Source organism: Rhinolophus sinicus, chromosome 2, assembly GCF_057876585.1.
Source record: "Rhinolophus sinicus isolate RSI-liver-muscle chromosome 2, RSI-T2T, whole genome shotgun sequence".
Lineage (NCBI taxonomy): Eukaryota > Metazoa > Chordata > Mammalia > Chiroptera > Rhinolophidae > Rhinolophus > Rhinolophus sinicus.
In genome coordinates this window covers 65,619,024-65,633,092 of record NC_142502.1, presented here as the reverse complement: position 1 = coordinate 65,633,092, position 14,069 = coordinate 65,619,024, and the positions used below count along the sequence as shown (strand labels likewise).

The following is a 14,069-nucleotide window of genomic DNA, read 5'->3' as shown; positions in this document are numbered from 1 at the left end:
TTTCTTTTAAGGAAAGTGAAGCTGATGTTCTTCAATAAAACAGAGGATGATATAATTTGGAGAAGCCAATTGGAGAACTTAGCATTTAAAGATAAAAGGTATTAAATTGGTGTTAGCTCTGTGTTTAAATATTCATACATGTGTAGTCATTCTTGGCTTTATCTCCTTTGGTTGGAGTTTTTAGTTGACTAGGAAGCTTCTTCAAAGAAAAAAATAAACTTATAAATCATTATGCAAATGTAAATAATGTCAGTACCCCTTCCCTAAAGAAATACTGTTTGATAATATCAATGTGACATCATATATGTATCAATATATACTGGGTTTTACATTTATGTTATTTATACTAAGTAGAGTTTCATTAAAAATGATCCAGTGTAGCCAATATGGTGATTCAGGATTTTCTTGTTATAGCGGAGACAGATCAAATAAATTTGGTAAGATGGATTAAGCAAAAATAAACACTTTTTTTTACTGCAGGATTTCTTACAGCATTTAATATGCTAATGTCCTTTGTGACTTTCCAGGAGGGGGGTTCCCATGCATTGTTTAGCAAGACTATCTTCATTTCTGTTTGTTTACATTAACACTTTGTAATAGGTGTATCGCTAGTGGTCCTCAGTATACACTGGGAAATGCAGGTAGAGGCAATAGAAAAAGTTTGAATCAGACTGAACTCAGTGGTAGCATGAGGCAGCTAGGAGAGCAAAGTGAAAATTTGTTTCATTGAAAAAAAAGCCCTAGCACAGTCAATTAAAATAAGATAACTTGCATGGGTACATATGCCTCATCTCCCCTGAAGAGATTTGAAAGCAGTAGGAGATTCTAAACAAATTTTTCAGAAGAGTGAGGTGGATAAGCTGACATACATTTTGTAACCATCGAAAGCTATTTCTAAATAAATTCAGGACTCCGTAAGTCACACATAGTATCTGAAGCAAATATTTATGTTGATGATAGTATGGTATAGATAGTTCTAGGCCTTCCGAAAGTTAAAGACCTCAGAAAGTCAGCTATTTCTCTAGGGGCTCCAGGTTCTTCTGAATATTTTCTGAATATTCTTAACAAGGTAATTCTGTGGTATTTTCTAGTTTTTTCCTTCCTGTTGTCTCCCATCCTGTTCTTTCTTCCCTTTTAGTAAATGACTTGCACAAGTTAAGGATGGCCTGAACTTATGTATCCTTGAAGTGTTTTCCCTTCTTACATACTTAAAATACAAGCCTAAGAATATTTACCATGTTTAGACAGTTGTATGGCAACTTAGAGCATGATTTAAAGAAATGCAAATTCCTACGTTTTCAAGTGTCTTTTACACTAATTTTCAAACTGAAAAATTGGAAGTGGCACTTATTGAAAAGCCTAAAGACCTAAATTCTAGTTTTCATTCTATCCACTAGCTTGAAACTTTATCCAAAAATTATTTAACTCTGTGGGCCTGTCTCTTCATCTTCAAAATAAAACAGTGACATCTTTCCTACTTACATCATAAGGCTATTGTGAGGATTAGAGAAAATAATGTAAGTGATTTGGAAACTGAAGCCCTACCTCAAATATTTGACTTACAGTTATAGAGCACCTCTACATGCGTGTGTTTCGTATCTGTAGGTATTAACTGTTAGAGTTTCTGTTTTCCTAAACAAACATTTAAAATAATTTAAACAGACATAGGTAGGCTAATTTTTAGCTAATTTTTTTAAGTATTTCTGGAATTATTTTTTAATATTCATTAAGATAGTACCCTTATAAAAGTCCATTTACCAGTGTTTTACTGAACATTGTACTTTCAGTCTATTAATAGGAGTTAAGAAGTAATTGGTAAAAAGGAATGTGTTGACAGCCTCTGAACATAAAGTGTCTTTTAACAAAGTCCACTGTGTGTTTTGTTCTGTTCTGTTCTGGCCTACATAATTTGGGTTGGTGGAATTGCGTAGGCTGCAGTATTGAGGATGAGGAAAGGCCCCTTTTTTTCCCACTTCTGGATGACTGGCTCTAACAGCACTCACCAGGTGAGTGACACTCTCCAGCTTGCTGAGAGAAGTAATAGTGTTCCAACTTCCGGCCTGCCTTTATCCTCCTCCCCCGTCTACTCCTTCTCCTCCTCCTCTCACCTGCGTGCTCCTGTGTGCTCTCGCTGTCTCTCTACTCCCTAACCTCCTTCCTCTTTCTGGAGATACAGCTGTCCTTGCTTGAGGTACTTGCTTGAGATCTAGCACTGTATCATTTACGCTCCCTGGAGACTCGTGGTCAGGCTGTCACTGGAAAATGAAAAAGCCATGCTTGCGTAGATGGCTTTGGAACATTTATCAGGAATTCTACCATATTCTGAGGCTTTGTGCAGATAGAGGAGAAACCTTGCCTTAAAGGCTTATTGATGGGTTTTATAGTACTGTTCATTCAAAACCAGAATTGTTGAGTCCCATACGTAAAAGGAAAGTAAAAGTTCGGATTTAATATAAGGTAATTTTAATTAGTCACATCTGTATTTTAGTTAATAAAGATTTTTTATATGTATTAAATCACCCTTTCCTACATCTTGACTCTCCTATGTCATTTCTGGTTTTAGTAATAAAGTTTCTTATGACATAATATTACACCTGAACACATCTCCTTGGTTAAATTATTATTGGATTTAAATTAAAAAATTTTTTCTTGCATTTTATAGTTAAAACAAGTGATATACTCTACTGTCTGTAGGCTTAGGTCTCAGCCTTCCGATCAATCCTTTGTGGAACAAGGAGGGAGGGATAGGAAAGATGGATAATAAGGCTGGTATGTGATGTTATATTTTCTTTTTCAGCAAGCGTGCTATGTTTGTCCTCAAAGATTATCTAGATAATATCATTAGCAAATGTAATTCTTAGAAATATCATTGTATAATGGAAACTTACTAACCTTGTGACCTTGGGCAAGTTACTTGACCTGACTGGGCCTCAGTCTTTCCATCTGTAGAACAGGGGGACATCAATACCTGCATCATAGAATTACTTGGGTATGGGGGGCAATGAGATAGCATACGAGGTACCTAACCCAGAGTGAGCATATTTGTAACATTCATTCATTCATGAAATACATGTGAGCATCTACTGTGTGCCAATACACAGGGGTACAGCAGTGCACAAGATACTGTGCTGGCTTATTTTCTCATGCAATCCAGGGAAAATATGTGCCTTCATGTTCCCATATTGCTCAACTTAATAGAATTGCAAAAAATAGGTATACTGTAAGTATTCATTTAGGATATTTCTATTTCAGTCAGTTTTCATGTCATTAAGTATAAAATTTGAAATGAAAAAAGTTAAGTTACCTGAACTTTGTCCAAATATGTTATTACACTTGACTGTTAACTCCAGTATTGGAACTCAATTCACAACATTCCAAGTAGAGCAAAATCTCACACATTAATTTTTCTTAAAAAAAAAAAAAGAGAGAAAACAGAAAGCAAATATGTGCAGTAGCAAATGTAGCCATTACTGTGCAAACTGGAATCCAAATTAAATTTCACTCATCTTTCTAACTGCTGAGCAGTGTTATGAGGCCTAGTTGATGCAGTCTTACATATTGCCCCCCCCACCCCACCCCACAGTAGAATGCACTGTCTCTGAGGTCTTGGCCTTTGCAGAATTCGTTTCAAGGGACGGGACAGTGTGACAATGGGGTTGAATACCAGACAGCATTTGTAATACATAAATATAACAAGTATTTTCCTTCCCTTTTAAAGCATTTTTTGGAGACAATAACCTTATTTTAGTAAAGCTACTAGCATATACTTTTGTATAATAGTAGAATTTGTTGATTTGCTGATTTTCTCCCTCTGTTTATAAAATTAATACCTATTTATATAGAAAAAAAAATAAGGAAAAATATCGCCCATAATCCTGACATGCAAAGAACAATTATTAACATTTATGGTCTTTATCTTTCCATTCTCTCCCTCCCTCTCCCTCTCCCCCTCCCCCTCCCCCTCCCCTCCCCCTCCCGCTCCCCTCCCCCTCCCCCTCCCCTTCTCACACACACACACACACACACACACACACACACACACACATGCACATATACTGACACACTTATATACACATACCTTTTTGTTTTGTTTTGCATTTTTTAAATAAAATAGTCATACTGACTACACTTTTTATAACTATATTTTCTACTTAGTGTATTGTGTGTTTTCTGTGTATAGAATACTTTAAATCAGGGCTTCTCAACCTAGGGTGATTTTTGTCCCTCCCCCGCCATACCCCAGGGGATGTTTATGCCTGGAGACATTTTTTATCATGACAACTGGTGGAGGGGGTTCGACTGATACCTAATTGGTAGAGGTCAGGAGTGCTGCTAACATCCTATAATGCACAGGACAGCCTCCCAACACAAAGAAATATCCAACCCAAAATTTCAGTAGTGCACTGTATTATCTTCTTGAAGATTTACTCTGAACCTAATGCAGTCAAGGCTTTGAGAAATTGTAAACAAATCTACTTAACTTTTTTTTTAACCCAGGAGTCCCAAACTTAAAGACAGTTAGCCTTTTTTAATGGAATACCACTAACATCTGGAAGAACACTAGTGATTCATCAGATTCATTTTGAGAAATGCTTCCATAATGTGCATATTTTATCTAATTTTAACACCTAGGTGTTTATTCTGTGACCTATTTTTCCCATGAGCAAGTTGCAAGTTTTCCTGCTATTTCTAGTATTTTTCTTCAGCTAGAGAAACTAGGAAAAGCTGGGACCCCAAATATTCAAATACTCTTCTGTGGGCAGTGACAAACCACTGAAGCCTAAGCAAAGAAATTGTAAGCTTTGACTTGGGTTTTTAGAAGAACTAATATGGAAATGGTGTGTCGGATAGATTAGGACTAAGACTATTAGATATTGCTGTATTGTAGACAGGAGATACAAGGGCCTCGTTTGGAGTTGTGGCAGTGACAATGGGAGGGTGGGGCACACGTGTAGGAAATATGAAGGAGGTCGGTTTTGGAAGCTGATGGGCTGGAGAAGGAGGGAGCAGGTCGTTGGATGACTGCAGGCTCTGCATATGATTTAGACTGAATGAATATATATTTCAAGATTTTTCTTCTCAGATCATTATCAGTCCACTTCAAAATATTTTTTGACAAGCGTTATTTTCTTCCATTGACATGTAGACCGCGTAGGTATTCATCAGAAGCAGGTATATTTTCTCTCTCTCTCTCTCTCTCTCTCTCTCTCTCTCTCTCTCTCTCTTTTTAAATGTTGCTTTGCACTTTATAGATTTATGTAAATTTATTGTCAGGTAACCTTTTCAAGAGTCCCAGTCCTTTCTGGCACTTTTGAAATCACTGGGCAAAAAGGCATTTCAGGACATTGACCCATGTGCCCTCTCCTGCTTCAAGGCTCTAATTGTTTCACACAGGAAGTTGGCCTTCATTCAGAAACCTGCAGAAGAGGTGGCTGATTCCACAGTAACCATCTGTGTCTTGATGTGGTATAAGAAATCCGTCGTTAAGGTGTTCTTGAGTCTTAACTCGGGATTGCTCCTGCTCCAGTTAAGCTCTTCGCTAGTCCTGTGAAGACGGATACAAGCAGGATAGCAGGCTCTTTGCAATATCTTATAAAAATTGCATTCATGCCCCTTTTAACTTTTTCTGTCGAGCACGCAAATGTTAAAGCCAACGGACCGTTATGTGAATAAATACAAAATGCATGAGAAGTTTACACCATTTATGTAGGGATCTCAGTTACTCATCACTCTTTTGTAGATAACCTGCAGAAGGTATGCCACTGATGAGGCTTTTTTTTTTAAAGCATCTCAGTTAAGGAAAATTATGCATTTTTTCAGATGACAGGGATGCCAATGCTGATTTACATACCTCAGCAGTTTTATTCCAGTAACAGACTTGTTGGAAACAGAGCCAGAGGAGACTGTTATTTTTAATTTAACAAGGCAATTGCTATCTTTTATCCAATTGTCTATGTATAATTAGAAATTTCTTAAGATAGTGGTTCTGCAGCTCCTTTTGGGCCCCCTTTGATAATCTGATGAAAGTTATGGACATTCTTCCTAGAAAAATGCACTTAGGAATTCATACACTTTTATATGTAATTTCATAGATGCCGGCATATGGCTTTTTCCTTCTATTTACAATTTTTATTTTTTAGTCAGTATGGCTTCTTTGTAAATAAATTATTTATTCAACAAGTTTTTTTTATACATTTACCTTAAGCTGGGTCTGGACACAACATTGAACAAGTCAGACAAGGATCCCACCCTCATGGAGCAATAAACAAATACTACATTTCGGATTTACCTAAAACTAGCTTAATTTTAAGTGCTAGAAAGGAAAAATAAGTTAGTGAAAGAAAGTATTTGGGGAGGCTTTGTAGTGTAGGGTGGGTTGGTATTGTTGCTAAAACTAAATGGATACTTGAAGGTCAGAAGTAAAACATAATTCTATAGGGTTTTTTAACGTCAAGTCAGAATTTTAGAGTTATAAGATATGATGTCGTTTTCCCACCTTGTTCCACAAATGGACAAATAAGACCTAGAGGCTGGGGTGTCAAAGAGAGCTGGGGCTGCTTCTCTAGCCCCGCCTGGCGCTCTGACGTCGTCTGTGTGCTCCTGCCAGGCTTGTCAGCTCTTAGAAACCTGACCCCACTACAGCACGGCAGGGACGGCAGGGACGTGAGGGCAGCTGCACCAGCCACATCCTGTTTCTGTTTGTCATTGGCTCCCCAGGCCCCCCTCACAAGAGAAACTGTTCCTTTCAACTTTTTCTTAAGATTGAAATTAATGTATAATTCCTTCTACTCTTGAGGAAATATGTCATTTACTCACTGGAAAATGTAGAAATGCATTTGATCTGATGCTATTGAAAATGATAAGAAGTAATTGTTTTGCTATAATGGAGCAAAGGGAGCGGGTACAACATAGAATTTTGAACATTTGCTGTGGCTCTTCACCAGCCACTCACTTAACAGATTATACAACTGTGGGAAGGAATGCTCTGTAGTTGCATTGTGAAACTTGGTTTCATGTTCTTCTTTCTCGTTTTACCTTTTCTCTTTCTTTCATGTTTCTTTCATGTTTCTTTCCTTAATGTTTGAGTGCCTCCTGTGTGTTGGCCACTAGGGACAGAGTGGTAGCCACAGCAATCATGGTCCCTGCTCTCCTGGAGGTTATGGTCTAGTGGGGAAGGTTGATATTCATAAGATTAACCATCTTGGTGACCACATATTTACAACCCGAAGTAAGGTCTGTGAAGAAAAGAAAAAGGAAACCATTTCTACATCACATGTAACAAAGGACCCCAGACTGGTGGGGCCTTAGTGCTTCCCTGTGGAAATGGTGCTTCGTGGAGAACTGAGGAGTGGGTGTGATCAGGCGGTACCGAAACAAGAGGGAGAATGCACAGTGTGGTGGCAGTGAAGACTGAGAGAAGCAGACACATCGTTAGGAGCTGGGACTTGGCGAGGGAGTGCGTATGAGGAGTGAGGGACAGAGAGGTCCCCAGGATAAATCCCAGGTGTGGGGCTTGTGCCACCAAGTGGACTGTGGCACCATTCACAAAGAGACCGTCAGGTGTGGGGTAGGGCGATTGTGAGGTGAGGTTGAGGCCTTTGAGACAGCAACAGTAAGAAGTCCAATAGGCTGTTGGTTATAAGGGTCTAGAACTCATAAGAAGTTTGAGTCAGATTAAAATGCACGTCTCTGGTAATTGCTGTTTACTGTGACTTATCTGTGAGCAGGTTATCAATAGATGTGTGGCGTTCTCTGAGATCTCTTGGAGCTCTCCTAATGAGTTCAATAAAAAATGCCAGATTACTCTTCTCATCTGGAGCAAAAGCTAATCCTTAGTAAATATGGATTTACCTTGTATGTTTTCTTTGAATCTTTGCCTATAACTATTCCAGTGCTTTTCTAGCAAATGTATCCATTTTTATGTATTGTTTTCAAAAGGAAAAAAAGAAGTTTCAGTAAACTTGAAACATGTTAATGTTAAGGTAATAGATTTTCAAAAAAAATGTTTCTTTTCTCTAGATATGACATTGAATTTGTTCTGTCAGCACCTACGTCTGGATGGAATGGCAAACAGGGACACATTTCACCAGCTCTTCTTTCTGAATTTTTGAAAAGAAGTTTAGACAAATCCAAAGTCCTCATCTGCATTTGTGGACCAACGCCATTTACAGAGCAAGGAATAAGGTGAGGAGCAATGCGGTAGGAAAAAGAATCCTCAAGGCAGAGAAATGAAGCTCTTCCTTCCATAAGAAGCAGCTGACTTAGTTCTCAGTTCTTCCTATTCATGCGAACCTGCACTTTAGTAGTCTGTTACAGCCTAAGAAAAGGACAAAGTGTTTAATCTTCATGCAGGTGAAGGATTGAAGGCTAAGAATATGCAGAGTTAGATGTGAACACAAAAGTAAGCAGCAGCCAGCTCTCAGTATCTCTGCTAATCACAGGCAGTGTGGAGACGTTCCCAAAATTGGTGCCGCCATCTTATTTGGCATACTAGAGTCAACCTCTTCTACCAGAGCTTTGTAATATATAGTAATTGATAAGCAGTGTTTGTCTCATTGTAGCTTTCCATCTTTCTTCATTCTCTACAACTGGGTGAAAGTTAGTAAGTAATATAGTAGTCGAAAGCCAGGTAGCAAGACAAAAAGGAAAGACTAGAACACAATAAGCCAAGACTAAGAGTTGAACTCTGGCAAATGAAAAATCAAAGCAGTGGCCATGTTATTTGAAATATACCTTGATATGATTGGACTCTAAAATGACACTTTAAAATACTTGGTTAAATATAGCCACCATTGGGTTTCCAGGTGATTTTGAAATGAGACTGCCTTAAATGCCCTGTTTTTCCTTGTTTTGCATATGACTGAACCTAATATTTTCTATATAATTTTCTCTCTTGCTATTTTATTTTTAATTTTTTTTTAATTTTTGTGTTTTTCTTTTTTAGTTTCAGGTGTACAAAACAACATAATGATTAGACATTTACACCCCTCACAAAGTGATAACCCCAACAAGTCCACTACCCCTGTAACACTGTACATAGCTATTACAATACCATTGACTATATTCTCTATGCTGCACTTTACATCCTGTGAGGATATATGTGTGTATATATAGTTTTTAATTATAGTTAACATTCAGTATTTTATATTAGTTTCAGGTGGACAGCGCAGTGGTTAGGCATATTTTCAATATTAATTATGAAAAAGATTGACTACAAAAATAGATGTTAAAAAGTGTTTCCGTGTTATAAAGGTATTTTAATTAAATTTAAGTGTATTTCTGGATTTTATTACCTTCAGGGGAATGTTCTTCTGTTTAAGCTCTCTCAACTTAAAAAAAAAAAAATTAATTACTATTTAACTTTTACTTTTTTAAAGCTCAAACAAAACTTTTAAAATTATAGTGAAGATCACTTAACAAATTGGTTTGAAGTAAAATAATTTTTCAGAACAAAAAGACTAAGGGCTATATTATTCTACTGTATTGACACTGCTATTTTAGAGGTATCTCAATGCGCACTTTATAGATTGCGATAAAATAATGGGAATTTTTAAATGATGGGAATCAAACTCAGCATCAAGAGCCTGACTTTAAGACCACTTAGTCCAGTTTCCACTGGCTGGGGAGGGGAGTCCCTTGTACAGCCTCCTGATAGAAGTGGTTGTGTTCTGTGGATTATAGGCTTCTTGAGGGCTCTTCATTTTGGTGCCATGCGTTTAGCCCACTTTCTTACGTACTGGAGCCTTAGTACGTGCATAACTGAATGGAAAGTAGCCAAGAATCTAGTATTTTTACATTGGTAAAATTGACTGTAATCTCTACAGCTTTATTTTCTCAGCATTACCGCAGAGCTAATCTTTCTATACTGTACTGGCTGGCTTGCCCAGAATTGCTCAAGAGTATTATCAGTCCTCATCCACAGGCCCCTGCTCTTACTCACCCTTAACCGTGCTGCATAGAGTTGCCTGGTGAGATGTCGCTTGATTCGGATCAGTACTTCAATTCATAGCCCTGTGAATTTCAGTCTGGGACTCTTATTTATTAGGTTTCCTGGTCCTCACCCTCTTCATGGATGTGGTATGTCTCTCATACTTGGCAGTGACATGAGTCTCTTATTATATCATAGTTTGTGCTGTCCTAAAAGATGACTCTTTGGGATTACCCATGCCTCGTGCCCTTCAAAGTTAATCTCATGTCTGCTACATAGGTTATAAGTATTACTGTTCTAAACATATTCTCCATATTTGGTGAAAAAATCTGTCAAATTTGTATGATGCGATAACTTACAAACCTTTTTTTTTAATATAAATAAAAGCTTATAATTAGTTGGCCAGTAAAGGTTCTTTCATCTATTAAATACCCACTTTGTTTATTACAGAGATTAATGAAACAGTCTGCTTTCAAGGCCCACACTGTCTGGTGATGGAAACAAATGCACAGACATAACTAAATATCACCCAGAATATCATAAATACTCTTACTAGAGATAAAAAGAAGGTGTGATGGAAATTCAGGGACAGACGAGTGACTTGTACCTAGAGTTATGTATATTGGAGAGGGGGAGCTGCACGGTCAGAAAGACCTGTGCTTTGAATGATGAGCAAAGCACTGCCAGTCGGAGGAGGTACAGCAGAGTAGTACAGGCAGCGGGAGGACGCGCAGGTGTTCCAAAGACTGGACTGTGTGTCTAGCACGAAGCCACAGGGCGAGTCAGGCGGTGTGGCGGGAAGTGTGCGGGCATGGGGAGGCCTGCCTGCTCTACCGGTGGGCCCCCGTAACTGCTGCACCACACTCTCCTTTCTCCTGAACGTGTGTGTGCTCTGAAAGCTGCCAGGCTGAGTGTGAATCCCAGCTCTACCACTTAGAAGCATCTTACAATCATTAGCCGGGTGTCCAAGGGCCAGTTACTTAACCTTTCCTCACCTCTAAAAGGAAATCAGTGATAAAACTTATCCATGTGAAGTACTTAGCACAGTGACTGCATATAGTAAAAGCTAAATAAATGTTTATGTTCAGGAGCATTTTAAACAGAGCCATTTCTAAGATTTCAGTCTCCATCAATAGTGTTTTCCAAGTTGAATTATCCTTAAACAGTATTTCTGCTTTTTTCTGTTTAGTGGAGAGAGTAAAGATAGAATGCTATGGGAATAAGCTCCCCACTTTGAAAACTGGAGTATAAAGGGAGGAAAAAAATCAAGTATTTATTCTGCCTTTTCTACATGAGCTATGTTACAGCATAACCACGTAATAAATAAGCAGAAGTTTTCCTTTATAGAGTTCCTCGGCTGATAAATGAAGAAAGAATGATAGAAGTAGAATATCACCAGTTTCAGTCCCTAATGAATTAATGGATCTATAGGTATATCATCATGGTTGTTAGGATCCAAAAAGAGAGGCAGCCGGGTATTACGTGCCTCCTGATAAAAAAACACTACCTCTGACATAGTCTTGTCAAAAAGAATTTAACCTGTATCTGATCCAGCCTGTAGGTCCAATTATTAAATTATGAGCAATAAGAGGATATAAACATATTATTAAAGTAAACCACAGGGATGCAGCAAAATGAGGACTGTGGAAGACTCAGCACATAAATTCTGATTTTGTCAAATTTCAGTACAGAGAGATGGAGGGAAATCTTACAGATCGAAAGATACCTAAGAGACTTAGCAGGCAATCACACTGAGTAGACTTTAATTGGATCTTGATTCAAACAAACTTTAAAAAATTATGGCATTTATGAGACAATTAAAAATTTGAACACTGACTAGATATTTGATGATATTAAGGAATTGTTAATTTTTTAGAAGTGATAATTGTGGGGTTTTTCTAAGTACATGGTAAATGGGGAAAATGAAAAAGTACTATGTTTATGATGATAGACTTTGATCTTTTTTATTTTAAAAAATTTTCCTTCGGAGACATGTGCTTTGTATTTATTTTTCAGGTTGCTGCATGATCTTAACTTTTCCAAAGATGAGATCCATAGTTTCACAGCATAATGAAGAGCCTTCATTGTCCTTTATTCAACTGTTTTATCTAAATTTGTGACTGCTTAGGGTTTTTTAAGACAACATTTTTGTATATACTAAAAGGTAAACTAGAATCCAGGCTTCAGTTTCTTAAATAAAATCAAATGTTCCTTCAGTATAGATAACTTGTTGACTTTATTTTATACCATAACTTATTTTACTACTGATACTTGACCTGGAAATTTAGTCATGGCAACAAATACATCCAGGATTGTTTGTTAAGAATCACAAAGTTCCTTACCATGTAATCTGTATCTACGATGAGCTGTTCTGTTTTATGACATTATAAAATAAATGATCATTTTGGTCACGTTTCTATGCTATAAAATGTTTTAGCAATACAGATTAAATTTTACATTGCACTGTTAACTCAGGAAATGATCATGTATGTCGTTGTTATTACTATTAAAACACGGAATGTTACAACTTATTAAGTGATCCAAATGTGTGTGTGTGTGTGTGTGTGTGTGTGTGTGTGGCATTGATACAGTGTAGCATAAAAGTATACTTAAGTACTTTTAAATCCTTGTCCTAAAAACGTGTTTGAATGTAACAATATTAGGTCTGTGTCTAAGGAAAATTTAAAAACGCAACAATAAAAGATACTGAAGATGCTTCACACATGCAGCGTGGATAAGGTGTGTTAAGAGAGTTAAGAGAACCTTGACAACTGTTTTTTGTTTGTTTGTTTGTTTGTTTGTTTGCTTTTATTCTTAGCCCAAACCAGAGGCATTGGGAAAGATAATGAAAGTGTAGCATCTGGTCCCATGGCTTAAAATAATCATTTGGTGCTTTGGAATGGGTTAAATTTTAATTATTTTTGAGCCCATGTAGACCAGCTGGGAAAATGAAGAACACTCTGTCCTAAATGGTTACTTTCGCTGGCTGGCTGCTTTCCCCACAGCTGGCAGTTCAGCAGGGAGCCCTCCTAAGCTCTGGTGTGGGGGTCACTTACTCTCTCTCCCTGCTGCTGTGTGCAACCTTCAAATGCTTTCCCAGATTGGGATTCAGCAAAGGGTATCAAGAAAAGTCTCTTGTGAGCTTTTCATAAGGAAACTGTGTTACATGCATAGATCACTGTTGCATAAGCTAATAGATTTGTTTTTTGGTCTTATTCAAGACAGCAGCAATGTTTTCACAGAAATGGGGGGTGGGAAGAGTCTCCTGTTTCCCTGTAAATGATTCTGTAATAGCTAAATCTTCACTGAATGAATGATGCATCTGTTCGGAGTGAGTCTGAGGTGTTCCCAGATTTGTGCTTGAGCAGCCGCAGCCCAAAGAATGTACCAGACAGCTGAGTGGGAGACATAAGTTTATTGAGACTTACAGACCAGGGAGAGTCTCTGGTGGCGGCTGGTCCCAGGGGTAGTGATTCACCTGCAGGTAAAGCAAGGTCATACAGGCACAGCAAAACGAAGTGCATTCCACGGGAGAAACCCTCTGGCAGGCCCTGCTCATATGTACACAGCGTCCCTCCCAAGAAGCCAGGAGACCTTGACTGCTGCCAGCTCATCTGCCTGTGGGCCAGGTCCCTACAGCACCCACAAGGAACACAGTATTAACAGTCCTCACATTACAAACACCCAGCTTATGAAGCTCCCTGTGTATAAGTGGCTGGTTGAACATTGTCATCTTTTCCTGTGCCTCCCTCTTCTGTAGCCAGTTCTGCCCACGTCATCAAGCAGGCAGGATGCAGCCATCCTGGGCTGGCAGGGCTTTTGGGTGGCTAACAGGAACATTCTCTACCTTCATACCTCCCTACCACCTCCTTTTTCTCCTCTAAAAGGGGTTGTATACTTTCTGGACACAGTTTTTTGTTGTTTTTTTTTGTTTGTTTGTTTGTTTGTAGTTTATTAGTAATACAAGGTCTGACAATTAAGTTCGCGAACTCATCCTAGAAAAAGTGCTACATGCCTCATTGCTGAATATCACTACAGTCACCTTAGAAGTACTCCCCTTGGGAAGCTATGCACTGATGTCAGTGCCTAGTCCGCCCTTCAAAGCAATTTTGGAACTTTTTCTGGAATGGCCATCAGAGCT

The 14,069-nt window shown here is 38.2% G+C and overlaps 1 protein-coding gene across 2 annotated transcripts in view; it reads left to right on the top strand.

Annotated features, from left to right (window-relative positions):
- The window catches only part of CYB5R4 (cytochrome b5 reductase 4), a 70,643-nt gene extending 58,184 nt beyond the window's left edge, over window positions 1-12,459 (top strand). For both annotated transcript variants that reach the window (XM_088795572.1, XM_088795571.1), the window contains 3 exons: window positions 12-98; window positions 8,020-8,184; window positions 11,945-12,459. In XM_088795572.1, coding sequence (XP_088651698.1) covers window positions 12-98; window positions 8,020-8,184; window positions 11,945-11,999 — 307 coding nt within the window. In that variant the 3' untranslated portion in view covers window positions 12,000-12,459. The remainder of the gene's footprint in view (window positions 1-11; window positions 99-8,019; window positions 8,185-11,944) is intronic.
- Window positions 12,460-14,069: the final 1,610 nt, after the last annotated feature.